The following is a 26,856-nucleotide window of genomic DNA, read 5'->3' as shown; positions in this document are numbered from 1 at the left end:
GTTCTTCTCCTTGTGAGCCCCCTCAGTGCCACTCACAGTACAACTTTCTCCAGAGTGGGTGATGAGAGAGCGAGAGGACAGAATAGAAGGGGGTGATAGTGAACATCAGTGTTCAGAGTATCCAGGATAGAAGCCATACTCTCTTATAACCTAATCTTGGAAGTGACGTACACTTTTGCAGTATATTATTTTAATCTCACATTTCACCCTTCATACAATGTGGAAGGGACTATGCAACACTGGAGACCAGGAGGTAGAAGTGGGAATCATTAAGGACCATCTTGAAACTGGCTACCACAAAGAACTTGTTAAATTCTTGAATTTGCTAAATTTGAAAAATAAAGAGACGGGGCAAAAATAAATTGTTTCTGTCTTCTTGGGGGCATACCATTTCCGTGTGGCAAAATATTTTCTCTTCTAACCCAGTGTTTACTAGTTGCCTGACTTTTGAAACTATTTGAGCATGTATCCCTGACCAAGATCTTTAGTTAATTCATTTTTTTGTAATTGTGACCACTTGTGCAAGAAATCTAGAAGGCTCGCTAATTAGCAACTGAGGAGCATTTTCTTTATCTCTTTATCTTTTTAAATCTTATTTGTTTTTTGCTGTTTGCCAAGTCTTTTGGTTTACACATAGATGTATTCCCAATATAAACAAGCAAAAACTGAGTAGATGAATAACTGAGCTCTAAATTCAACTCTAAAGTGTAGCTCTAGTCATATGATATGAATGTGATTGTATTCCTGTCCCTTTTTTATAAATTTAATCATTTTGAATTTACAAAGTGACATTAGCCAGTAAATTAAGGTCAGTTAACGGAAATACATAGAAGTAAATCCAGTATCTCCTTTTAACACATAATACAAAGCAAGATTAGGTTTGAAAAATGACAGAGAAACAGTTTGCTGAACACCTCCAAGGATTCCTGAAGGAAGTCATCAAGAAATAGTATTAATTATGAATCCTTCTGTGTAACAGAAATCTCTTGCTTTGATATAAATCAGTTTAGTTAGGTTACATATGCTAATACTGTCTATTCTGGATCAGAATATATCACATGGGCTTAGAAATTATGTCCTTTGTATTTTCCAAGCTAGTTAATAATTTACATATTAACCTAGTTAATATTTTTACTTAGTTGACATTTTATGATTTAAATAAAATATAACTGCTCAGCCTGAATCTTTCTGTTTCTCTTGTTAGGTTCACTGAAATCTAAGTTAACAGTGTAGTTAATATCAATTATTAAAATGCCAAGTATCAGAACTCAGTATTTTATCTACAATCTCATTCAATCTTAAAATATCCTGTGAGCAAGCCCTATTGTGGTTTCCAAAGTTCTGTTATTTCCATTTTATGAACAGAGAAACTAAAATATGGAGGGGTGTGTAACTAGCTTAAATTTATAAAGATGGCTAAGATTTCAATCTGTCAGTCTTTTTTCATTAAAATTTAGTTGATGTACAATATTATTTTAGTTTCAGGTATACTGTGGGATGATTTCACATACATGATGAAATGATCACCACAATAAATTTAGTAACAGTCTGTCCTCATACAAAGTTATTTCAATATCATGGACCATATACCTTGTATTATATATTCTTACTTATATGTGGAACTTAAGAAACAAAACAAAGTAAAACAGACTCATAGTTACAGAGAACAAATGAGTGGTTGCCAGAGGAGAGGAGGGTGTTGGGGGATGAATAAGTGAAGAGGGGGAGATTAAGAGGTACAAACCTCCAGTTTTAAAATAAAGAAGCCATGGGGATATAATATATACAACTGACCCTTGAACAACATGGGAGTTCGGAGCACTGACCCTCTTTGTACTCTTAACTTTATAGTGGGCCCTTCGTATTTGGGGTTCCACATCTACAGATTGAACCAACTATGGACTGTGTAGTACTGTAGTATATATTTATTGAAAAAAAATTCATGTCTATGTGCACTTCTACAGTTCAAACACATGTTGTTCAAGGGTCAAGTGTATAGGCAAGTCTTTCTTTTTAGTACTCTAGCACAACTAGTGCCTCTCTTCCCCACTGGGTTCTAAACAAAGAATAAATATGAGGATTAAATATTACTTTTTTTTATAGGCCCATAATCCCTCCTCAGATGTTTTTTTCAGAATTCAAAATTGTTTTGAAAGAGCTAATATTAAGGAGATGTTTATTGTGTAACATCTCTAGCAGATCCAAAAAAGTACCCTGTGATCAAATATATTGATACTTCTGCAAAACCATAAACAGATTGATGTTGGTTTAGATTGCATTTTGCTAATCAGATATGCTCGTGGTCATGGTGGAAGTTGTTTGTTGCCTTTTCTCACCTTTATAAAAATAGTTGCTGGTTGGAGGATTTGCCTTCAGATCTCTTAGGCACTCCAACTAAGACAACATAAACCTTCAGTCAGACAGCTTGGGGTCAAGGAAGGTCTGTTCACACAACACTGATTTGTCTGGGTAAGAGTTGAGGTGGTAATGAGCAGAGAATTAATATCTCTAGAAGTAGGCCCACTTCTGAAGAGGAAGCACAGAGCCTAACCAGATACGCTTAGTCATCCTTCCCATTTCACCAGTCATTCTACCTCTGAAGGAGCAGGGTAAATAAAAGGATTGGGGTGAAACCAGTAGTGTGTCTGTGGAAAAACCACCACCACTACCACCCAATATCAGAACTCTTCTTTACTTTATTATATACTGTGTTTATAAATTTATTTATTCCACACTTCTTACTATAAAATCATTTAGTTGTACTTCTTGTACAGTTTTCAAGCAGAATTGTATATGACTACTTACCTTTATTTTGGTTATAGCTGACCAACATGTTTTGGGATCAAGGACTGATTAAGACTCTCGATAATGGTATTGCTGTTTCTATAGGGGAATCTTAGTAGATGAGTGCTGAAATATTTAGGAGTGAAATGCCATAATTTTGCAATTTACTTTTCAGTAGTTCTACAAACCAGAAAGTAAAAAGAAGGTAAATGTGGTAGCATACTGACAATTCTTGAATCTTGGTTGAGGCTGGCTGTCTGTGTCATTGTAGTGTTAATTTTTTCTTTATGATTGAAATTTCTTGATATGAAAAGTTGAGAAAGAAAAAATCCTTGATAACATTCAGGCTCTATACGAAGTGCATATTTGACAAGATTAATGGTAATAAACAGTTAACAGAGTTTAGATGTTTTCTTTAATAGTTAATGTGTGTACCTACTCTATTGTATTAAAAATTGCTTGATTACTTATATATACAATTTATGTTCACATACTAAGTTTTCATATCTTTAAGAATTCATTTTAATTAAAACTAAAAATAAGCTGTCTCCTTTTATGTCTAGTTCTTTATATTTTAATGTGGGACCAAAAATGTTTGTTTTCAAGAAATAATTAAATGAGCCAAGTTTGGAGTTGATATATTCTCATAATACTAATTAAATCTACAAGGTTTTTGTTGCTAAGTTCCAGATACCATTTGCAATTATGGACTTCCTCTGAGACTTCTGAAATAATTTGTAGTTAAAATAAATTTAAACATTGGTATTTTGTATTCTCTTTTTAATTTTTATTATATTTATTTCTTCCCTAGATCTTCCTCAGAACTGTGATCCTAACATTCCCCTAGTTGCTCAGGAATTAATGAAAAAGATGATACGTCAGTTTGCAATTGAGTATATTTCAAAAAGTGGTAAAATTCAAGAGAATAGAAATGGTTCAATTGGACCAAGTCTGATATGTAAAAGTATCCAAATGAATCAAGCAGAAAACTCCCTTCAGGAAGAGCAGGAAGGCCCCTTAGACCTCACTGTGAATCGAATGCAAGAACAAAATACTCAGCAAGGTAAGATTTGTGTGTGTGTATGTGATGTATGATTTTATGTTTTAATATTCTTAAGTATACATATATATGTATATATATATATATGTATATATAACAATATATTCACAGAGAAATTTAAAAGTAATATTACTTGAAATTAGTCTGTAACATGGACTAGAGAGAAATGCTACATTAGAACTTCTGTATTACATTTGACTTTGTTTATAAAAGGAGAAGTGAAAGTTTCTCTACCCTCTTTTCACAATAAAGTGTATGGTGAGAGAATCCTAACAAGCAACCTAAAAGGAAAGTATACAAATAAAAAGATGTATATGATAAAAATGTATTTTTGTAATGTACAGCTGAGAATATTCATTAAGCACTTTTGCTGTTCAGTTTTTTACACTTAGGTCAAAAATAAAAAATTGGTCAATTGTTTATGATGTCACTAGGGAAAGAGAAAAGTTAATACCTTGATAAGCATAATGTAAATAATTACATAGAGAGATACATTTTTCATAAGCATGAATGATGAAGCTGTGCTGATCTTATCTGATCATTATTTAAAGGACGAATTGTGATTCTCAGAGGAAAAGAAGGAAGAGCCTTAAAGTGCTTGTGGAGGATGCCAAATAAGTGTTTGCCTAGAGAAGAGAGAACGAGTAGCTTTTGTTAATACAAATTAGGGATAGTGTTATCAGGCCTTGAAACCAGAAAAATGTTAGCATTAAGTTTGATTGCAGAAGGCAATGTGGTGTTTGAGGCTCTAGGGAAAAGTACATTACTCAGTGTCTAAAGAAGATCATCTTTTCAGTGTGTAAAACAGATTAAAATTGACAGATGCTGAAATATGGAAATACTTTTTTTGCTTCCTTAATTTTAGGTTGTATGAGTTTATTTATTTAGAAAGATATGAGAAATTTGAGATAATAAGAGGTTGGTTATAAGACAGAGAAAGAAATGTTGAAGATGATTTTAATAGAAGGCTTAAGGGCAAAATATATCAATACATTGAATTTTGAAAGTTAGAAAGTATGGGAATTTTAGTATTGCCGCTTATTTGTGTTACATTACAATGTTTCACCTTCTCTTAAATCTTTCTCCTTTGTGGAAAGCAGTTCAGTGTTCTAAACAGACTTAAGCATAGGCTTTGATATCTAAACAGACTTAAACATAGGCTTTGTGGTTGAAATCCCTGCTCTGCTACTTAAATTACACGAAATGTTAACTTTCTGTCGGTTTTAATTTCCTCATTTGTTACTTGGCAACAATATAACAAACTGATTGGAGCAATATGAAAGTTAAATATAAAATAACCACCTCATAAAAGATACTCAAACATTAGTTCCTCCGTACTCTATTTCTTGCTCCATACTACCACAGAATAGAAGCCTTGGAAGTCTCTAAAATTTATATCGTCATTCCACTAAAGTAGGACTGAATTTTCTCTGAATGGCCCGATGAGTAGAATTAGAATCACTACCTAGAAATTAGGTGGAAATAGATTTTAGATCCATATAAGAAAGAATATTTCTAAGGATCAGACTTTTTTTTTTAAAGAGGAACGAGGAAAATGATTCCCTGCTTGCCTTATCATTAGAGGCATTCAGAAGCACCAGCTGACTGGTTGGAATAGGTGACATTCTAAAAGTAAATTTCTAGTTCTTATATTCTGTGATTCTATGAATTCAAGTGATAAGGCAGGTCCAAGTATATATAGAAAATAATTAATGTAGTTACTAGTGAACTTTTTTGATATTCTAGTTATTTGAACATTCTGAGGTTGAAAGGATTAATGATCGATATAAATCTGTAAATAGTCTTCTCGATTATAATTTTGAGGGATGACTTATGAGATTTCAGTGTTCTTACCCCCATACCCATCTATCACTCAGTTGTGTCCGACTCTTTGCAACCCCGTGGACTGTAGCCCACCAGGCTCCTCCATCCATGGGATTCTCCAGGCAAGAATACTGGAGTGGGTTGCCATTTCCTCCTCCAGGGGATCTTCCCAACCCAGGGATCAAACTCAGGCCTCCCGCATTGCAGGCAGACGCTTTAACCTCTGAGCCACCAGGGAAGCCCTCAGTGTTCTTGAGGACAAAATCACGTAGTTTAGTGTGGCTTATAGTGTAGAGAGCAAGGGAGAGAATCGTAGCAGGTGAGACTAAAAAAATATAAGGATAAGATTATGAGAAAAACATACAAGAAATAGTAAGGATTTTGACTTTTCTTACAACCATGGAAAGCTGCTACATTTCTTTCAACAGAGAGTAATAAAATTAGATCCTCTTTTATAAAACTATTCTGCTGTGGTAGAAATTGGTAAGCTCTAACTTTGCCTACTTGCATACCAATTTTTTTTAATAGAGACGTAACCTCTGATGCATTTGTGTGTGCATACACGTGTGTGTGTATGTATACACACCAGTAATTTATATGTACTAATATTTTCACAAATTAATATTTTTAAGGTTGAAATAAAGATATTAGAAACAATTTTTAAATGTCTTGCTAATCATGGCAACTTCACCCCCAGTGTCACACAGTGTAGACATTGGAGTGTTTCATTAGTAATAATACAAGGTATAAATCCTTACTTCATATGGTTTCTTAAGACCTAAAAAAATGTTTGGACTGACTTCACTGTCCATACCTTATGATATAATTAATAAAATGGTTATATAAAATGGTTAATAAAAGGATTAGTTCTGCCTTTGTTTGTCTATTATTTGCTAGTACTTAACTTTTTTTACATTATTCTTACTCTGTAATTTTGCGACAATACACATTTGCTCATTTTGTGAGTTATTTTATTCAAATTAGATGCTGTAGTCTGTAAATCCAATAATAATGTAGCCATAAAAAAATGTGGATAATTTGTGGATTGTGTGACCTATACATCTGTAAAATTATTATTTCAAATGGTTTTACAGGTAACTTAAAGCAGTAGATAATTCTTCTCTTTTAAAGACTATTTTATAAAAAAGAAAAGAGAAATATTACTGTCATCTTGATTCAAAATGAGGCACAGATAGCAAAAGAAAGAAAAATTGCCAACTAGTCTTATTTACAAATGTAGGTACAAAAAATTCTAACATTAGCAAAATGAATATAGTGAAGTATAAAAACATTATAAATAATGACTAGGGAAGCACAAATAATTCTGCATTTGAAACACCTTTTTGTTTCCCACATTACAAAAAAATGAAAACTATAGCATCCTAATAAATACAGAAAATATTTACAAAATCTGGCATTTATCATAAAAATTGCTTATAACACCAAGAATAGATGAGCACATCTCCTACCAGTGATATCATAATGAAATGATTTAAAGTAATAGACATGACAGAAACGCATACTGTCACCAATTTTCAATGTTTTATGAGAGGTCTTGACTCATGTAATGTGAAGAGAAAAAAAGAAATACGAAAGTAAGCAGTAATAATTAATAGGTTATAAGGAAAGAATGAGTAGAATTGTGGTTGTTTACAAACAGTATAATTGTGTATACAGAAAATATGAAAGAATATCTATATAAAGTTTTCAAACTGGTGAAAAAGTTTGGAAAATATACTATTCACAAGATTAGCATGTATTATAATATCCAATTAGAAAATCCAACTTTTAAAAAATCTCTTCTACAGTAGCAACAAAAGTAGGAAAGACATTACAACACCTAAGAATGAAACTAATAAACTGTGACCTTTGGAGAACATTATAAAATTTTATTGAAGGATATAAAAGAAGACTCCCAAAATGAGTAGTTATATTTTAAAAGAATGGGAAGACTCTAAAAAAGATAGCAGTTGATCTTTAATATACTTAAAATTTGAGCTTCAGGTCTTCCCTGGTGGCTCAGTGGTAAAGATCCACCTGCCAGTGCTAGAGACGCAGGTTCAATCCCTGGTCTGGGAAGATCCCACATGCTGAGGAGCAGCTAAGCCCATGTGCTACAACTGCTGAGTCTGTGGTCTAGAGCCTGGGACCACAGTTGTTGAGCCCATGTGCCCTAGCACTGTGCTCTGCAACAAGAGAAGCCGGCTCACTGCAATGAAGATAGCTCCCACTTGCTGCAACTAGAGAAAAGCCAACGTGAAGCAACAAAGACCAAGCACAGCCAAAAATAAATAATTTTTTAAAAAATTCAGCATCAGTCCAGTCAAAATTCTGATAGGGTTTATTGTGAAAAATGACTTTCCAATCATAAAATTTATGTGCAAAACTTAAAAGAGCCAAGAATTACTAAGACAATGTGTTGAGGGACTTCCGTAAAACATATCAAAACTTAGTAAAATAATTCAAACGGGGTCCTGTAGCTCTTATACAAATCACTGGGACCGATTAGCAAGCCCAGAAATTCTCCAAACATTAGTGGAGTCTTGGTGTAAGAGTGAGAGATGTCATTAAACAGTTTCAAGGCAATTGGTTATCTGCATGGAGGGGGGGATAAATGGATCCCTACCTTATATCACTCACAAAAGTAATTTCATTTGGGTTAAAGGGCTAAATGTTAAAGGAAAACTAAAAGAAAAGATAAAAGATTATATCTTAATGAACTTAAAGAAGAATTTCCTAAGATGCAGAAATAACAATCCATAAAATAATTGTGTAAATTTGACTGCACTAAAATGTAAAACTTAAGTATTGTCAAATTAATTATGAATAGTGAAAATTCAAATCTCAAATTTGGAGACAGTATTTACAACTGATGTAACTAATGACCATTCAATTAAACAAACCTGTAGCCAATGAGGAAACCATGACACCATAGAAAAATAGACAAAGTAGTTATCAGAAGATAACAGAATAGCTAAATAAAGTAAAAGATGCACAAAAGAATATCCTGCCCATCTTTCAATGGTGATTCAACCTCTGACTGACAATAAGTTAACTTGCAAAAAATCTTTGACAGCTCCGACAGCTAAGCTCATATCTTTGAAATATCCACCCCTCATTTTGCATTTTTTTTCATCTGCAACAGCATTTTGCTCAATAGTTCTATAAATATTTGTAGAAATCATTGTATCTCCAAGACTTCTCTTTTCCATGCTAACCTTTAGGGTGTTGGGTTTTCTTTTTCCATCTGCAGCAATATGACAGAATTTATTCCTTTTACTTTTTATTAGTGCTGCAAATATTTGTTGAAACTATTTTGTCTGTCTAAACCTCTTATTTACCAAGCAAATCTTTATAGATTCTCTAATTGTTCTTCATAAATCAGTTTTCTTACTTTTCATTTTCCTTGTCTTCTCTTTGAAAAACTCTAAACTGACTTAAAATATCGTTACCATGAGAGAAACATTCCTATTTACCTCCTCCATGTACTTTCTAACCAAGTATTTCAAATATTAGAGATATTTTTTTGTGCACTTTCATGTCTACAGATTTGTAGAAATACTTTGAGCCTCAGAAACTGGGACAAAGTAAGTTATGCATTTTTTTTTTCCTGGCGCAGTAAATTTAAAACTGGATAAGAAATAACATTAGCATACCAAAAAAATTTTTTTTTCTATTCTAATCTAGACCCAAAGTAAAAGCTTCTTTGAATTCCAAAGTACAGGAAGAAATTTGCAGTTTACGAACTTTATCATTATTGTGACAACCTTGAAGAATTTACCAGTTCTATATATGTATAAAACAAGATCAAGTGTGGGCAGAGATGAACCAGCAGCGCTTTGTTGACCCTGTTGGTGTTGTTTTCTACCTTGAGGCTTGAGTGAATATTCTGGTAGAATTTTCATTGTTGTAAATTTCTCACTTCATTGCAGTTGTTTCTGTGTGTATCTCCCCACTTTGGGAGCAGGAACCTGTCTATTCACTTCTGCATCCCCAGTGCATGTATATGACATACTGGATTTACCAGATTAAAAATCTTCACTATTCTCAAATACTGTTGAAAGATAAACTAAGAATTGTTACTTGCTCATTGGATTTATGATATTTAAATGGTGAAATTTCTTATTTTAAACTTATTGGATGGAAATTATCCTGCAGTATCTTTAAACAACATACGGAACTTAGTGTCATGATGAATATTAATTATTGCAGTAATCTATATAATGACTGGGCGTTTTTCAAATTATTTTCCCTACAGCTAGCTGCCAACAGATTAAGTTAAAAAAAAAATTTAAAGAAGTTATTTCACATTGCTATTAGTAGGCTAAACTTTGTAAATATCTCCTAGTTAAATAAGATTTTCTTAATAAATTATAAATGAGAATATAAACTTCAAGTGAGTATTTGAGAGGTTGCATTGAATGAGCTATATAAATTTCAGTGATATGTTTAAATTGTCATTAAGTATCCTTTGTTGGTGGTGCTGCCACCTCCTCTAATCTGGTTTCTTGGCTGAGATTAAGGTAGGGGACATTGTCAGCTGAGATGTTAAATTATAATTAAAAGGGCAGTGTATCATTTTATGATACTATGTATTTTAAATTACTCTGTTTATAAATGAAGTCTGTTACTCTGTTAGGAAAATACTTAATAGTTTTTAAGTTCAGTTCAGAAGATATTTCTGTATGTACTAATGAATGCAATAAAATATCCGTCTTGTTTTTCTGTAATAAACTTTTGTTTTCCAAGGCTAAAGACATGGAAGAAAATGTTATGTTCCATGCTTGAGAAGATACCATATTTTAGTAAACCTGAAGAATAAAACATATCTAGGTGATCCATATTCCTTCTGATCTCATCTTCTCTCACTCTAGGGATATAGGAAACAGGTGATATTTAAAAATTCTGAATCAAGTCATACCACTCATTTGCTTAAAACTCTTCAATGGCTTTGAATTGTTCTTAGGACAAGGTCTAAAATCCTAAACTCACCAAGATCCAGACCCTGCCTACCTATTTACTCTCATCCTGCACCTTTCTTTAGTCTTCATATTGAAATTCTCTGTTTCTTGAATGTCATATACTCTAGCCTCAAAACATTTGTACATGCTCTTGGCTCTCAGTAGAAACCACTCCCTACTTCCACCAATTTTTTCTAAATAAATCTTGGTTTTTCTTCAGGTCTCCTTTTAAACATCACTTCTCTAAGAAAAACTTCCTCTATACCTCCTAAATTGGATGCACACAGACATACACATGGGTTCTTATTAATTATCACTGAAATTGAGGTTAGGTATCTTATATTTTCCCATAGCATCCTGTATTCTATAGCCTCATCAACTAAATTAACTTGCCTAACGCAAAATAGCACCATCTTATTTTGTATTTTCTGTTTGTCCCATTTAAGTTTTTTTGTTCCTTTGTTGTTTTCTTTTAGATTGTATTTTTCTCTTTTTTGACTCTTCTCCCTTTGCTGATTTTGAAGTAATACACTCTACTGCTGTTCTGTTAGTGGTTGCCCTTGTTGTTGTGTTAGTTGCTCAGTTGTGTCCGACTCTTTCCAGTCCCATGGAGTGGAGCCTGCCGGCGGGCTCCTCTGTGCATAGAATTCTCCAGGCAAGAATATTGGAGTGGGTAGCCATTCCTTTCTCCAAGGGATCTTCCTAGAAATTTCTTAATGCTTAGTTAACTCAACTAAGGAATATTTAAGGAATATTTTAACTTGTTACGTATCCTGACACAATAGCCATTTCATCAGTTCTTTAGATCTCTTTTAAAGATATCCCAATGAAAACATTGTAACTATTTGTTTTCTATACTCAATTTTTGTTTAGATTTACAAACATGATTATCTTTTTCCTTTGAGCATTATTCATTCTTATAGCTTGAATTTTCTTCTGGAATCAGAGTCTTTTAATAAAGATCTATGGTAGTAAACTCTTTTGGATTTTTCCCTTTTTTTAGTGTCTTACTCTTTCTCTTAAAATAACGTTCTTAAAAGAGATTTTCTTCTTCTGGGTACACAAGTCTAGGCTGACAATTACTATTTTCTTAGCACAGCTACTACATCTGTGTCTTGGCTTCTATTTTTGTATAATTTCACAACAAATAGTCTTTTCTTTTCTTTTTTTTGAAAAGTCTTGCATTTACTAATTTATTTTTACCATAATGAGAAATGATTTTTACTTTTCTAAGCCAACTAAAAAAGTTCAGGTCAGTTTACTCTACTGGTGAAACGAAGTAAAACATGGCTTCCTCCTCCCCCAAATGACTACAAGGAAAATCCACGTATGTTCTTTCATTTAAGTAAATTGTACTTGAATGACACAAATATCAACACATGTTTAGAGACAATAGTAGTTGATTTTCAAGGCTGAGTGGTGGCTTACCATGGTCTGAGAAAAGCCTAGGTAATCACCTGTCTAGGAAGAACCATTTTTGTTAATTCTTATTCTTAACATGAATCTTGATCAGCACTTCATTAACTAGAATACTTCCATTTAAAAAACTGCAGTTTCTATACGTTTAAGGATTTATTTGGGAACATGATTTCTAATAATTCCCTATAAGAGACCTTAAATGACAGTAAAAGAAATTAGTGTTTAATAACTGACATATAGGAATTTAAATAATATACCTTTCCCAAAGAACTTACTTTTTTTTTTAAGAACTTACAATTTTGCTCCTCCTGAATCTAGTATGGGTTTCCTTTCGAAACTATCTTCTTGACTCTTCCAGTTGTTTGTCCCACTAGTATGAATTTAAGTTATGTTGAAAAGCATAAAATTAAAAGTCCTAATGGCTATATAATCCCTGTAAAGCTATTAGCAATAGGGTAATATTCAGACACCTTTAAGTAAGTAACCTTTCTAGAAAGAAAAGGTACCACAGTTTCATAAAAGATGGTGGGTCCACAGTATTAGAGTGGGGCTTGGAGAAATGGATTCTAAAATCATTGTTTTTATGTCTATGGGGAGAAAAAAAATCCCTCAAAGCTGCCAATTTAAACGTGAATAAGGTTTAGTCACACTACAATAAGAGCAATGCTATGAGTGATAACTTTAGATATTTATAAACTTTTTTAACTTTCAATTTTCAATTTTGTTAAATTCAAAAATCCATACAATTGAAAGCACACAGGCACGAAGGTAACAACCAGTGAGTCCAGGTGAAGGTTATATAATGTTCACTATACCATTACCTTTAACTTTGCTGTAACTTTGCAAATATTCAAAATAAAAAGTGAAAATGTCTATAGTACAGTTGTCAAGACACCATGACTGAAGTTAAGAAAACACAAGACATAGACATGAAGTATGTCACTGAAAATCATGAGTTCTAGAATTCTTTTTTTTTTTTTTAAAAAGGCCTAACTTACAGGTAAAACTTTTCTTCTAAAAGAGAGCATGAGAGAGACACGCAACATGCATTAAAAGAACAAGTTGGTTTAGAAGTCAACAGAGACAGAACGCTATGCATACAATGCCTTCACTGACATCACGTCTTGAATTTTCAATGCGGGTATATTTTTCTTGGTCCAACATTGGCTGCCATGTTAAATCATGCAAACCAGAGCAATCCACTGACTTGCACATTTACAAATGATAGTCTCCCAAAGTGTGAAACTTCCATTCAGGAGGGTCGGTGTAACAAATCTCTCCATAAGATAAAACTGTTTCCTAATTCCATGGAATAAAATGTTTTCTCAGCTGAATGCCTGAACACTGTGTGATATTATGAACTTCCCATATACTATTTAAGTTGGCTAAGTTTTAACAATAAAGTTCATGGATTTAATTTGTTTGACATCTCAGGTAATGATAAAAACTTCCTTATGTCCTGTTAGATCTTTGAGTCTTTTCTTTGTAGGTAATCTTCATACACTTTTTGTATCTACTTTTAGCACCTATCTCTCACTTTCTGTTTTGTTTATGCTGTTTTGCAGGTTGTCCTGGGTATGTTTGGGTATAGATCTCTTATTCATTCTGCTTGGAAGTCATAAAACTGAGGACAAATTTCTTTTCTCAGTTTTGGTTTTCCAGCCATTATCTTTTTCAATATTTTGCATTTCCTACTTTTTCTCTTGTCAAAAATTTTTGAGGCATATTTTGGATATCCTCTCATTCTATCCTTCTTATCTCTTCTCTTTCGTATCTTCCACCTCTTTGTCTCTTTGTGTTAATTTAGATTAGTTAATTTGGAACTGTCTCTAGATTCACTGATTCTCTCTTGAGCTATTCTAATCACTGTTTAAACCTTTGTCTTGAGTTTCTAATTTGTTATTATTTTTTCATTTCCAGAAGTTATTTGTTACTTTTTTTGAAATATGCCTGTCAGCGTGCCCCTAATTTTACAAAAAGAATCAATAAGCAAGATACCAAGAGTGCCTTGAGAGGATTATTTTAGGTAAGGTGGTCAGGTAAACCTCCCTGAAGAAGTGAGTTTGAACAGAGAATTGAATAATGAGAAGTCGTCCTCCACATGAAGATCTGAAGGCAGGGCATTCCAGACAGAAGAAGTATCAAAAACAGAGACAAAAATACCAGAAATGAAAGAAGGCAGGAGCAAATCAGGTATGTTTGAGGAATTGTATGAAGATTATCTCAGTCACTTAAAAATCAGGAGACTAGTCAAAGCTTTTTCCATAAAATCAGATTATAGTGTCAAGAAATATAAATTGTTACCATATATTTAACTTGGGCAAACTCCGAGAGATGGTGAGGACAGGGAGGCCTGGCATGCTGCAGTCCATGGGGTCGCAGAGTCAGAGATGACTGGGTGACTGAAGAACAACAACAGTATATTTAAATTGGATTTTTCTTTTTTTCTATTTTGTAAAGAATATCACATAAAACCATGCACTTTAAATTTAGAACTTCCAAATGTTACCATATAACCATCACTTGACTAACCTAATTAGCTATATGAAGTATAAAAAGAAAAGTCAGTTTTTCAATAGCTGTTAAATTTCTCCTGAATATTTTTTAAGTTTGGTATAAAGTTGGTCACTATCACCACGTGGTTTCCAAGTGACAATTCATTGAGTTTTTGTTTCCTTTATAATTTTTTCATGTATTTTTCCTCCAAATACAGCTTTAATAAGATGTACCTTAACATAACTCTGAAGTTATCAGTATGCCAAAATGGGATTCAAAATATCCACTTAAATAAAGTAAAGTTGGTATTACTTCTACATTTAAATCTTTCTATTATTATCAGTTAAATCTTCCTTTCTAGTACCAGAAGAATAAAATTTGTTTTCTTCTCATAGTTTACATGGTTTTGCTAAGATCTTGTACCTGTCTACCCTTCTGGACTTAGTCCTTTTCCTCTCTTCCTGGCTTAGTAGATGCACTTCACACTATCTGTGTATTTCTGACACATGCTCAGCTCATTTCACTTTTGAACCTTTACTTTTGCCAGTTGCTTTTCCTGGATTATTCTGCCTTTAAATCTTGTTTCTCTGGCTTGTCCCCTTCATCATTTATATCTCAACTAGAATGTCACCTTAACAATAAGATAGTGATAAATTCCAGTGTATAAAAATAACTTTGGGTGATAAAGAAGAAAGCACTATTAGAAAAATCCAAAGAGAAATAGTAGTCTGTGAAAAAATATTTATAATTTATATTGTAAAATAAAGGGCTACTAATCTAATGCATTAACAGTTTCAAAAAATTGAGTACTGAAAGAAAAACCACCTGAAAGGTAAATGAGCATTGTTTTACTGTCAGTTCATATAAGAAGCTTTAAAAGTTTTTAAACATAGGAAGACACACTTATAAACTCATAGGAAATACAGTCATATGTGGTTCACACCTATCAGACTAATAAGAATTCAAGTTGAACAACATCATCTTTCTCATGAGGCTATGAGAAACAGGCGCACTCATGCATTCCTAAGGGAATATAAACTAGTAGAATCCTTATGGAGGGGAATTGGCAATGCATTTAACTCTTTGACCCAGCAGTCTCATTTCAAAGAATTGAGCTTATAATTATACAAATATCAGTGATACATATTCAAAGTTAATTCATCAGGGGTATATTATTTGTAATACCAAGGAATTATAAGTAACCCAAATGGATAACTAAATTATTGTACATCCATACAGTGGAAAACTTGAGTATTTGGAAAAAGGGTGTGAGAAAGATCCCTTTATAGTGACATTTTCAGATTTAATTGTTAGGAGGTAAGAGCAAGATACAGAACTGTGTGTGTATATATATATATTTTATATACACAGATATATATATACACATATATATATGTATTGTTTTGTATAAACAAAGAAAGAAAGATAAAACCTATAAGGGAATGAAGTAAATGAGATGGAGAGGGCTGAATAGAAGTGTTGTGGATGGACCTTTATATAGCTTTATATAAATGCTCAGCAAATCTCAAAAGATTTTTAATTTTTAAAAATTAAAGCAATCCCTAAAATATGAAAAGGAAAGTAACAAATGAGCATAGTTGCATCATGTTTTTAACAGTAATGTATTAACACTGAGAAAAGGATTCTGTCAGGTGACTTTACCCAGTATTTTGACTGTACATTTTTGGTGGACTATATTTTAAACACAAATGAGTACTTCAAAGAAATCCTAAACTTCTTTTAGTAATGTTAGTAATGATATTGCCATTGTGTGTTATTTTGGATCTATAGGATAAATCAAATATATAATTATGTTAACACTGTTTTAGGAAGCCAAGATTTTCAGGGTAAGAGTAGAAACAAACAAATTTAAGAATTAAAGAACTAAAAACCCTGTAAATTGCATACATGTAAATTGAAAAGGGCTTCCCTGGTGGTTCAGACAGTAGAGTCCACCTGCAATGCAGGATACCTGGGTTCGAACCTTGGGTCGGGAACATCACCTGGAGAATCCGATGGTCAGAGGAGCCTGGCGGGCTACAGTCCATGGGGTTGCACAGATGAGACACGACTGAGTGACTGATACACAGATTGGAAATGTCACTGCAAACTCATGGTTTTATTTTTATTTCAAAAATCTGTACTTTTTAATGTATATTTATGAATATTTCAATACTGAAATAATTGCATGACAGTTCAATGACACTGAACTTAGGCCTAGATTGTGGTCTCTAAACATTATTTTCCCTTAAAGGAAAGTAGACCTTCTTGGAATCCAGGTCTGGATCAGAATATGTATAAGATGATCCTGGAACATCTTGTGCCAACAAGCAAGAATGTACCAATTTGTCAACTAAATACAGGAGGCAATGTTAAGGGTTCCCTATTGGCCAGATATGAGAACATTTAAGCCTCAAGAGGAAGAACATTTTCAACTGAAACATGTTGAATGTTTTAAAATCTATTAGATCTTTATAATGATAATGATTCCTCAAAGTCATTAGTCTACACAGAGGAACGTAGCATACCAGCTTATTACTTTGAAAATGAGCAGTTAAAGAGTTTAGCATTTATTTTGCTTTTCTTTTACAAATTGTATTTCAGGACAACCAAATTGCCTTCTTTTGAGAAAGATTCTTAAGAATTTCAGTTAATAAATATGAAGACATAATAGACTTAAAATATTATTAGTTCACAACTCCTAATAAGAAAACTGAATAAAACATATCATCAGAAGATAAAACTATTAGAGGAAACATTACTTCGGGAACTTTACAGTGGAGGGGTCAAGCTATTGTCATCAGAATACACTGATCACTTAAGCATCATTGGAAATACACTTAATACATCACTTGTGAAGTATTCTTGACAGAAGCGTCAAACATGACTCTAAGCAATTTTTTAGGTCAGTGGTTCTCAATGGAACTCTTTCTAGAATACAGCAGGTCAAAACTAATAATAATATATTATTTGCCCTTTTCACTCTCATTTTCTCCCAGTATGTAGTAGAGTAGGTAGTAGAGTCAGTCAGAGGCTGATTGATGTATGATTTCTGAACACATTGAATATAGAAGCATATATGAGAATTCAACTGTATTCTATGAAGCATTCATTTAAAATTCATTTAAAAGAGGTACAAAATTATTTTTTAAACTTCTCACTTTAAATCTAAAAATGTTTTTTCATTAAAATGTTATTATAAATATTAGCATTTATGGTTATCAATTACAAATATTTTAAAACATCTCAGTTTAACTTATGAATGTTAAGAAATAAAACGTTTCTTAACCAAAACAAAGGTTCTTTGAGATCCACAGTAATTTTTAACACTAAAGAGATTGTGAGATCCAAAAGTTGCAGAACCATTTGCTTTAGAATTAACTTCATTTGTCAGAATTATTAAGAAATAAGGTGAAAACAAATGACAATATAGAAAAGGAGAAAGAACAAACCATAATGCAAGATATTCTTTAGTAGAACTGACGGCCTGGCTTCTAAAAGTCAGTATCATTATTTTTAAAAATGAGGGAAAGGGCTGCTATAAATTTTAAGAGAAATAGCATCAAGCATAACACAGCTCCTACTTTGAACATACCGATTGTAAAAAAACACTTTGGATTGCCTAGAGGATGTTCAATACAAACTAAGTATAAGGTGAGTGTAAGGAATTGTTATGTATGAAAATGTTCATATGTTTAACGATGCTTGGGAATATAGAAACGATGTGACACCTGGAATTAACTTTAAAATACTTAAGTAGATAGTATAAATAGAGCAAGCATAGCAAAAATCTAGGTAATTGTATAAAGAGTGGATAGAAGGATTCATTCTATATTTTGCATGGTTAAAGTGTATCAGTGAAATTTCTTTTTTGAAAAAGAGCAAATATTCTCTAGACTTTGAAACGTAATCATTTATTCAAACATGGTAACCTCTTCCTACCTGCCATTGTTGTTGTTCTTTCCTATTACTGTGTTTTATTTTCGTTATAGGCCTTATCATCTTGTGAAATTATTTTTTAATTAATTTAATTGGAGGGTAATTGCAATATTATTTTATTGATTTATCTTTTCTTTGTCTGCTCTACTAGAATGTAAATTCTGTGAGAGCAGGAACATTTTCTGTTTTACTCCCTACTGTTTCCTTTGTGCCATTTAGAAAACTGATTGGCAATAAATAAATAAATATTAATAAAATGAATGAATTGTAAAGCTATGCATTGATCTTTTATTCATCCACCCAGAGTTTCTGGGAAAAAAATACTCATATTTACATATTCTTACTCTCACTCTCTCCTCCCAGAGCTTATTCCCTCAAATCATTCATTATATAATCCTCTGTAACTTGTGTTTTTAAAATATTTTAAAACATCAGTATGTTTCAGCTGAATAGTATTCTGTTTCGTGGAAGGATTACATTATACTTACCTTCAGATATACATGCTTAAGCTGAAATTGTGCACTGAATCTTAATTTTACTTCGGACATACTCCTAGAAGTGAAATTGCTACTTAAAAGATAAAGCTGTTAGAAGTCAAGATAGTGGAGGTAGGTTTAAGTTAGTGACCAGAGGAGATACGATGCGGAGGGCTTCAGGTTGATAGTGGTGATCTAGTTGCTATTTACAGTGAAATGTTCAAAATTCATTAGACTTTGTACTTATGTTCATTCTTGTTGTGAATGTAATATTTCAGTAAAAAGATTTTTTTAAACTCCTAAATCACCTTTGGATGAGCATGATAAGAACTAGCAAATCTAAAGTTTTCCAATATAAAGTTTTGCTTTCCAATCTAAAGCAAATCTAAAGTTATAATAAGTATACATCCCACATATAAGTTTGGTTGAAGGTTAAATTTACAGAGTACACAGTCTAATAGTTGGTATAAACAAAGAGTATGTTTTACAAAATATTTTTCAAGGTGTTGACTTGAAGCCTTTTGACTTTAGTTTGATACTTAAAGGAATAACTGAAGCAAGAAAAAAGAACTGTGATGAAATTCTAAAATGGCATAGGGTGGAAGTGCTGAAACCTTGTTTAATTTTACCAGTAATATTTCCTAATTAAGGTTAGTATTATTATTTTTTTATATCCTAAATATATTACAAGCGCTTTTTTTCTGATTTATTTTTTCCCTTGTCATTATTAGTAAATAGTAGGTGAATGAATTCTATGAGATTTCAGCTGTGTATGCACTAAATAAAACACATTGAGATAGCAGTAACTCTTCCCTTTTAAAAAGTGTGTTTGATGTGCAGAAGAAGGCAAATGAAGGATGGAAAAACCAATATTAAAGTTTAATTGATGTCCTGCTCTGATGCTATATTGATTATTTCCCCCATGACTCTGAAACTAATTCAATGGTTAAACAAGTAACAAAAACAATTTTAAAATAAAATTTGGATAAACCCAAGTGATTGCTTTTATAGTTTGGTATTTTACTGATAAGTTTGTGTGGTTTCTTCATTAATATATATGCTCATTATGGCAAACTTGGGGAAAGGAGAAAATTAGCAAAATTATATTAAGTGTGAATATTTATATATATATAGTGCAAATATTTATATATATTTGTGCTTACATATATTTGAGATTTTTGGTATACCTTTGTACATAAGAGCATTTTCTTGTTAAATGCTGTTTTCTTAAGATAGATGTCTAGAGGAGTATGAACATTTTTAAGATTTTTGATAGCATATTACTAGATTATTTCCAAAAGTGTTGTGTTTCTCAACTGGTTATGTGTGATGGTAGCAAATTTCTTACATCATTACCATTGTAACTTGACTTTTTGAAACATTACGCAGACTAGATATTCTAGTTCAATAGGGTAATCAGAGTCTGGAATAACTGCCTGAGTTTGAATGACAGTAATTGTAACTGTGTGACCCTGGGCAAGATAATTAACCTCTATTTCACTTTCAATTTTATCATTAAAAATTGCAAATTAAAAAAACTTACTTTTATATTGGGACGTGTGAGCCCTAAGTGGGATTAAGACATATAATGCTCTTAGAATAGTGTTCTGCACACTTGAAAAATATTATAGATTTATATATGTAGATTTTTCTAAGTTCTGTTTTCTAGAAACCAGTTAAATATAAATGATTTATATTTGAAATCCGGGGAATCTTCTACAGAGTACAGTAGGGAAAAACAAGAAAGATCTGAAGGCTGACTAGAATAGTACATCGAGGGGCTAAAAGGATGACCATTTAAGGAGAGATAAGAAGTGATCAAAGACATAGAGTAGAAATAGTGTTCAGATATTTATTAAAACTATTAGCATAGATTTGTATCAAACATCATAGAATGTTAAATAGCATTGATTTGGAAGAAAGTTTTGTGCTGGTGATTAGCGTTGTTATGAAATTTAATTTGAAATATTTTTCCCTTGTCCAAACAGCATAAAATGTACATGGTAGTTTGTCATTAAAATTCACTTGCCTTCATATGCTGAATTTTATTCATATATCTTTAATATTGATGATACATAATGTATTTTTGAAGGTCTTTTAAACTCATGTTCATTCTTAGTATGGCAACAGGAGATCAATAGTATTGAGTTGATAAATACGTTCTTAGCATACTTAATATTCATATTAAGTGGTTAATGATCAACAGTCTTAAGATTTCTGAAGAAAAATCTGTTATTGTTAGAACCTAACGAATATAGAAATTGATTATTAAAAATCATTCTGAACCTCTAACTGAATGGAGTTCTCTGTGTGCGAAACTAACTTCTCTGCCTTATAAGATAGCGGCTTCTTGACTGTGCTGTCCTTTTCTGACTGGCTGAACAAAGTTCTTTGATTTCATGATAATTTTGTCAGTCAGGGTCTGCTATATGCAGGATTGATGTGACAAAACTGGGCAAGCCATTGCTGAGTCAGTGAATTGGTGTTTACTGAGGTACTATTCATTTCAGGCCTTGCTTGGAAGTAAGTCTAGTGAGAAAATCAGCCAAATAAGTATACTTAATTAGATATAAATTGTAAATAGATCCTAAAATAGTTACTAATTCCCCACAGTACTATTGGAGTTCAGGTGCTAAACTTGGCAAATTATAATAACACATTGTAAATAACAATATAGAAGCATACAAAGAGTACTATGGGAATATGAAAGAAGGCTGGGGGTAAATTAGGAAAATCTTCTTTGAGGTGATGATGCTGAAGTGATATGTAGCCTGGCCAAGAGAGCATAGAGTGTACTTAGAAGAATGGACAGAGGGCAGGTAAGGGATGAGAGAGAATGGTGCCCGTGGAGGAGTGAAAGATCTGTATTATGTGGATTGTATTTATCTTCTTTTTACAGATTCTCTGTCAGGGATTTGCAAGAGAATATAGAACTGAGAACAGTTTGTAAACAGAAATCCAAACCTTGGTTTTGGAATGTGAATTCTAAAAAAATTAACCCAATAAAATGTTAATACTCCAGAAGTTGCTTAATTTGTTCATGGTTTCAATTTTTCAAACACCAGTTTATCTTTAAAGTTATCTGGTAGTGTCACATATTTAACAATTACCTGACCTTGTTGATAGATTACACCAGCCTCTCTCTAATTCTGTATCTTTAGCATTAATGTTTGATGAGAAATAATCAGGTTAATGCTCAGACTGTAACCAGTAAATGGAAATAATTTGTTTACTATTTGGAAAATTTTCATACATAGAGCAAAATGCAGTGTAATAATCATGTTCCTGTCACCCAGAACTAATAAATGTATTACTTGATCATATTTACTTCTAGTATATTTTCTCTTAAGGAACTGTTCATCCTTTTGTTTATCCTTGAAAGCAACCTCTGATAATATGTATTTGTGCATCTACAAGCAAAACAGTTCTGTGTGTTTTAGAGATCCACATAAACGCATATCAAATGTACTCTTATTAGTTTACTCCTGCAACTTGTTCTTCTTATCAGATTAGCAAAAATTAAAAATCTCAACACCAAGTGTTGTCAAGGTTGTGGAAAAAAATTTTAGTAATATCTACAAAAGTTCCAAATGTATACTGTCCAGCACTGGCATTCCTAGGTGTGCATCTTAGAAAACTTCTTACGCATGAATACTAGAAAACATTTAGAAGGATTTTCACTTCAGAATTGTTTGTAACAGTGAAAAACTGAAGCAACATAAGAACTTACCAATAGGTGAATGGTTAAATAAATTTCACTCTCTTTCTGTCCTCTACTTACTTTATATTGCCCTGCAGCATTTAGCATAATAGATGTTTAGTTTTTATCCATCAATTATTAGTATTTGAATTTTAGTACTTTGAATTTTATCCATTAATTACTAGTACTTTGAATTTTATCTATTAATTATTAGTACTTTGTGTACACATAAAACAATCTAGTTATGATGTGACATCTCCATTATGAAGGAGTGATACTGATAAATGTAAATCAGCAGCAGGAACAAGAAAATGCCCTTTTTGCCATTCCTGATTTTTTTTTTTCTCAGTCCTGGTTCCCAAGCTATTTCTCCCCTTCTCTTTTTGTTTTTCAAACAATCCTAGGGATATTTATCATTTTTCTAGCTCTTGATCTGCAGCCTTTATGATGGAAAAAGGAATTGATATCAGCAAAATACTTTAGGTGACAAAACTGCTAATAAAAAGTGAGATCTTTTTTATAGGTAACATGGGCAGCCTAGTTATGGAGAAGAGGTTATGGAAAAAAGAGCGTTTCTTACCTGCCTCACTGTTTAGAGTTCCTAAAGAAAGTGAATCAGATATATAGGCCTGATTTGAGTAGTTTCTCTTAAAGATGAAACAGATCTTAAATCTAGTTCTTCCTCAAGACTGAAATCAGCTACCAAACCGGCCGTCAAGGAGCGGTCCAAAGAGGACAAGAATACCTTTTTGCCCTAGCTTGGGAGCTGCCCTGTGACTCAGGCAGTTAAGATTCAGCCTGCAGTGCAAGAGACCCTGGTTCAATTCCTGGGTCAGAAAGATACCCCCAGAGAAGGAAATAACAGCCCACTCCAGTATTCTTGCCTGGAAAAATCCTATGGACGGAGCCTGATGGGCCCTCGTCCATGGGGTTGCAGAGTCAGACGTGACTGAGTTTCAGTTAGAGGGAGCGACAGCTTAGTTAGCACAGTAGTGTAAAGGAGAAAGAGGAAGAGCTCTCAGCACCTCCTTCTCTTCTTTATAGTTGAATAATTAACCTTAATCATATCAAAAGTCTAGAACTTACAATTGGAGAAATTCATTAATTTATTCTGGAACATTGACAAGGAATAACACTTAATGAAGAGTGTGTTTTATATGCTATAACCTACATAAATCTATTTTTGTTTATGAAATATGTCAGAATTCCTGACCTTGAGTAATTCAGTCTTCTGGGAAAAAAAGATCCGTAACTCAAAAATTGCATGAGTGTGTCGTTAAGTTTTATAGGATGCTGTTGACAAGGGTGACATTAAGCTTCTACTTGGTTGGGGCGGGGGTGGGTCTGAATCTTTAAAGATGAGGTGTTTGGCAGATTGAGAAGTGGAAAGAGCATTCTAGGCAGAGGGAACCATGCACTGGAGTTTTAGAGACCCAACACCACACAGCATATTTGATGAATTGCACATGGCTTAATCACTTGACTAAGCATAAGATTGAGCTGAATGGATAAACTGGGGCATTTATTAGGTAAAGAGATCAAAAGATACTTCATTTAATAATTTTTTAAGGTAATATGTAGCATGTATTTGTCTGCCCAGTCTTTTTATCCTTTCAGTCTAGGCTTTGTAACCTCTAGCAATAACTGAATTTCTACTTCTAAATTCTTTTCAGCAAATACTTAACTGAACACTTATTGTGTATCAGCCACTGTTATAGGGAATGAGGCTACATCAGTAAATAGACATTTTCTGCCTTCATTATATTGCCTGGTGGCTAACACTAGTAAGTAAATAAACAACTAGATTATGGCCTGCTAACTGCTAAATAATATAGGTAAATGTTGCAAGTATAGGACCCTACATAATGACCACAAAGTTCAAGTTGTGTCTTGAATGATGAGTAAGATTTGGTGCTTCCCAGGTGGCACTAGTGATTATAAAAAAAACTTGCCTGCCACTGTAAGAGACCTGGTTTGATCCTGGGTCAGGAAGATCTGGTTCGATCCTTCCTGGAGAAGGAAATGGCAACCCAACTCCAGAATTCTTGCCTGGAGAATCCCACGGACAGAAGAACTTGGTGGGCTGCCATGGGGTTCCATAGGGTCACACAGAGCTGGACACGACTAAAGCGGCTTAGCCTGCATGCACAGGATGAATGTGAGGATAGAAGGAGAGGATTAGGAGACTTCTAGGCAGAGGAGACTAATTGAAAGTGTGAAAGCCCAAAGGTGAGAAATAGAAGAGCAATTTCCCAACAGGTTTTTCTGTTCCCCCCACACAGATTAATCCTTTAAAAAAATTAAAATTGTCAGTCTTATGTTTAGAATCCTCCAGTGGTTTATTGTGTCTTTCAAAATAAAATTCAAATGTCTTGCCATTGTCTACAAAGCCCTATATGATCTGCCTGATTTCTGATCTCAGCTCTCTTAGTGTGGCTTACTCCATCCCAGTTACCTTGGCCTCTTCGCTATTCCTCATATTCCAGATATGATTCCATATCATAGTCTTTGCACAAACGGGTCCTTCTATAAGCTTTCCCCCAGATAATCTGCTTGGTTGTTACCTTCACTTTGTTCAGGACTGTGTTCAAGTCAAAAGAGGCCTGAATTGATAATACTCAATAAAACAGCAGCTGCCTTAGGCCTACTCTCTTATCAGCTCACGCTGCTTTATTTTTCCTAAGTAGCACACATCATCAGCCTAAAATATGGTTATGGTGATGGTGGTGGTATATGAATTATCTAACTAGATTGTTAGAACCATGAGGAGGTACTTCATGCATTTTTAACTACTGCTTTCCAAATTCCAACAGTGCTTTGCACATAATTGGATTATTTTTAAACCTAGTTGAATTTTTTGGTATATTTTTAAAACATGGATTTTTCTTAAAATGATTTCTTACAGCTTTTTCAATTTTTTAGGTATCAGTAGAAACATATTCACCATATGTATTGCTGTATTTTAAATTCAGTTTATTTTTATTCTTGATTTTGAAGTTTATCAGATTAACAACATATCTGAGTCACTTGAAGTTTTGTCTGTATAAATTCAGTATTATAGTAATAATAAAATAATTGCATTTTAGTAAGAAATATATAGGCAGTTGTTTTCTAACAAGCTACTTTTTCCTAAAATGTTATTTTATTGTGTCATCATCTAATCACAGATATAACCACAGTCTGTTACATAGGCAGTGATTCCACTGTTATACATTTCAGTTATTTAAAACAGTAAAATTTTATACTGTGAGCTCTGAAAAATACATTGGTTAAGTGTAGAGTCATAGATTACCTAAAGTGTGTTTTCCAAATGTTAATAGTCCTAGTAAATGCTAATTATTATTCTCTTGTTCCTCCTCATATTTTCTATGCTTTCGGTTTTGTTAAACGTACATTATTCCCACTTTCCCAAAGCATCATCTGGGCAGCCTTGAATAGAAAACAGTCATGTTTTTTATTGAATAAGCAATTGAGTGACTCTTCACTGCAGAACAGTGAGAAAGGTGAACAAGGATTTTAAACAGTTTTTATCTAATTTCTTCATTTCACGGCAATGCCAGCTCTTCCTCTGTTCTTTTTTCCTATGTAGTGCCTTCCCAGTCATGTTCTGTTGCTAAAACCACAAGATGAGTTGGTAATGGCCACATATCAAATACCAGTGTTAATTTTTAGGTCATTAATTAGTAGATCATCAAAATATGAAATGTTATGATGTAAGGATTACCTATCTGTCACAAATATAAAGTTTTTTCTCTTGCAAAAATTATAGGGGATGGAGTGTTAGATCTCTCTACAAAGAAAACCAGCATAAAATCTGAAGAGTCATCAATATGTGATCCTTCTTCTGAAAATTCAGTGGCTGGGTAAGCAATATCTAGGAAATATAATTTAATATTAGTATAAAATTATGCAGAGAATTCTTCATACTACTCTGAATAGACTGACATATATAGTTTTCTTCCAGAATTTTTGTCACTCATAAATGTGTGTCTTTCATACCTTTCATTTGTCCTTTCTCTTTTCTTTTTTATTCTTTCTGTTAAAGAAAAGTTATCAGAACAATCACCAAACTTTAGTTCATGTTACTAAAATGAACTACCAACTTAATCATAGAATACAAACTAAGAAGCAGGACGAGTAGAGAATTTTAAATTCAGTATTTAGGAGGCAGTTTAAAGGAAAATATGTAATTTCACT

The 26,856-nt window shown here is 32.9% G+C and overlaps 1 protein-coding gene across 12 annotated transcripts in view; it reads left to right on the top strand.

Annotated features, from left to right (window-relative positions):
* Positions 1–26,856, top strand: part of LCORL (ligand dependent nuclear receptor corepressor like) — a 167,578-nt gene that overhangs the window by 106,420 nt on the left and 34,302 nt on the right. For 11 of the 12 annotated variants that reach the window (XM_061164458.1, XM_061164456.1, XM_061164448.1 and 8 more), the window contains 2 exons: positions 3,596–3,847; positions 26,429–26,522. In XM_061164458.1, coding sequence (XP_061020441.1) covers positions 3,596–3,847; positions 26,429–26,522 — 346 coding nt within the window. The remainder of the gene's footprint in view (positions 1–3,595; positions 3,848–26,428; positions 26,523–26,856) is intronic. The other variant, XM_061164459.1, reaches the window with a different exon arrangement.

This window comes from Dama dama, chromosome 17 (genome assembly GCF_033118175.1).
Source record: "Dama dama isolate Ldn47 chromosome 17, ASM3311817v1, whole genome shotgun sequence".
Lineage (NCBI taxonomy): Eukaryota > Metazoa > Chordata > Mammalia > Artiodactyla > Cervidae > Dama > Dama dama.
Note: the sequence above shows the minus strand (reverse complement) of the source record. Positions and strands in the feature narration are given on the sequence as shown.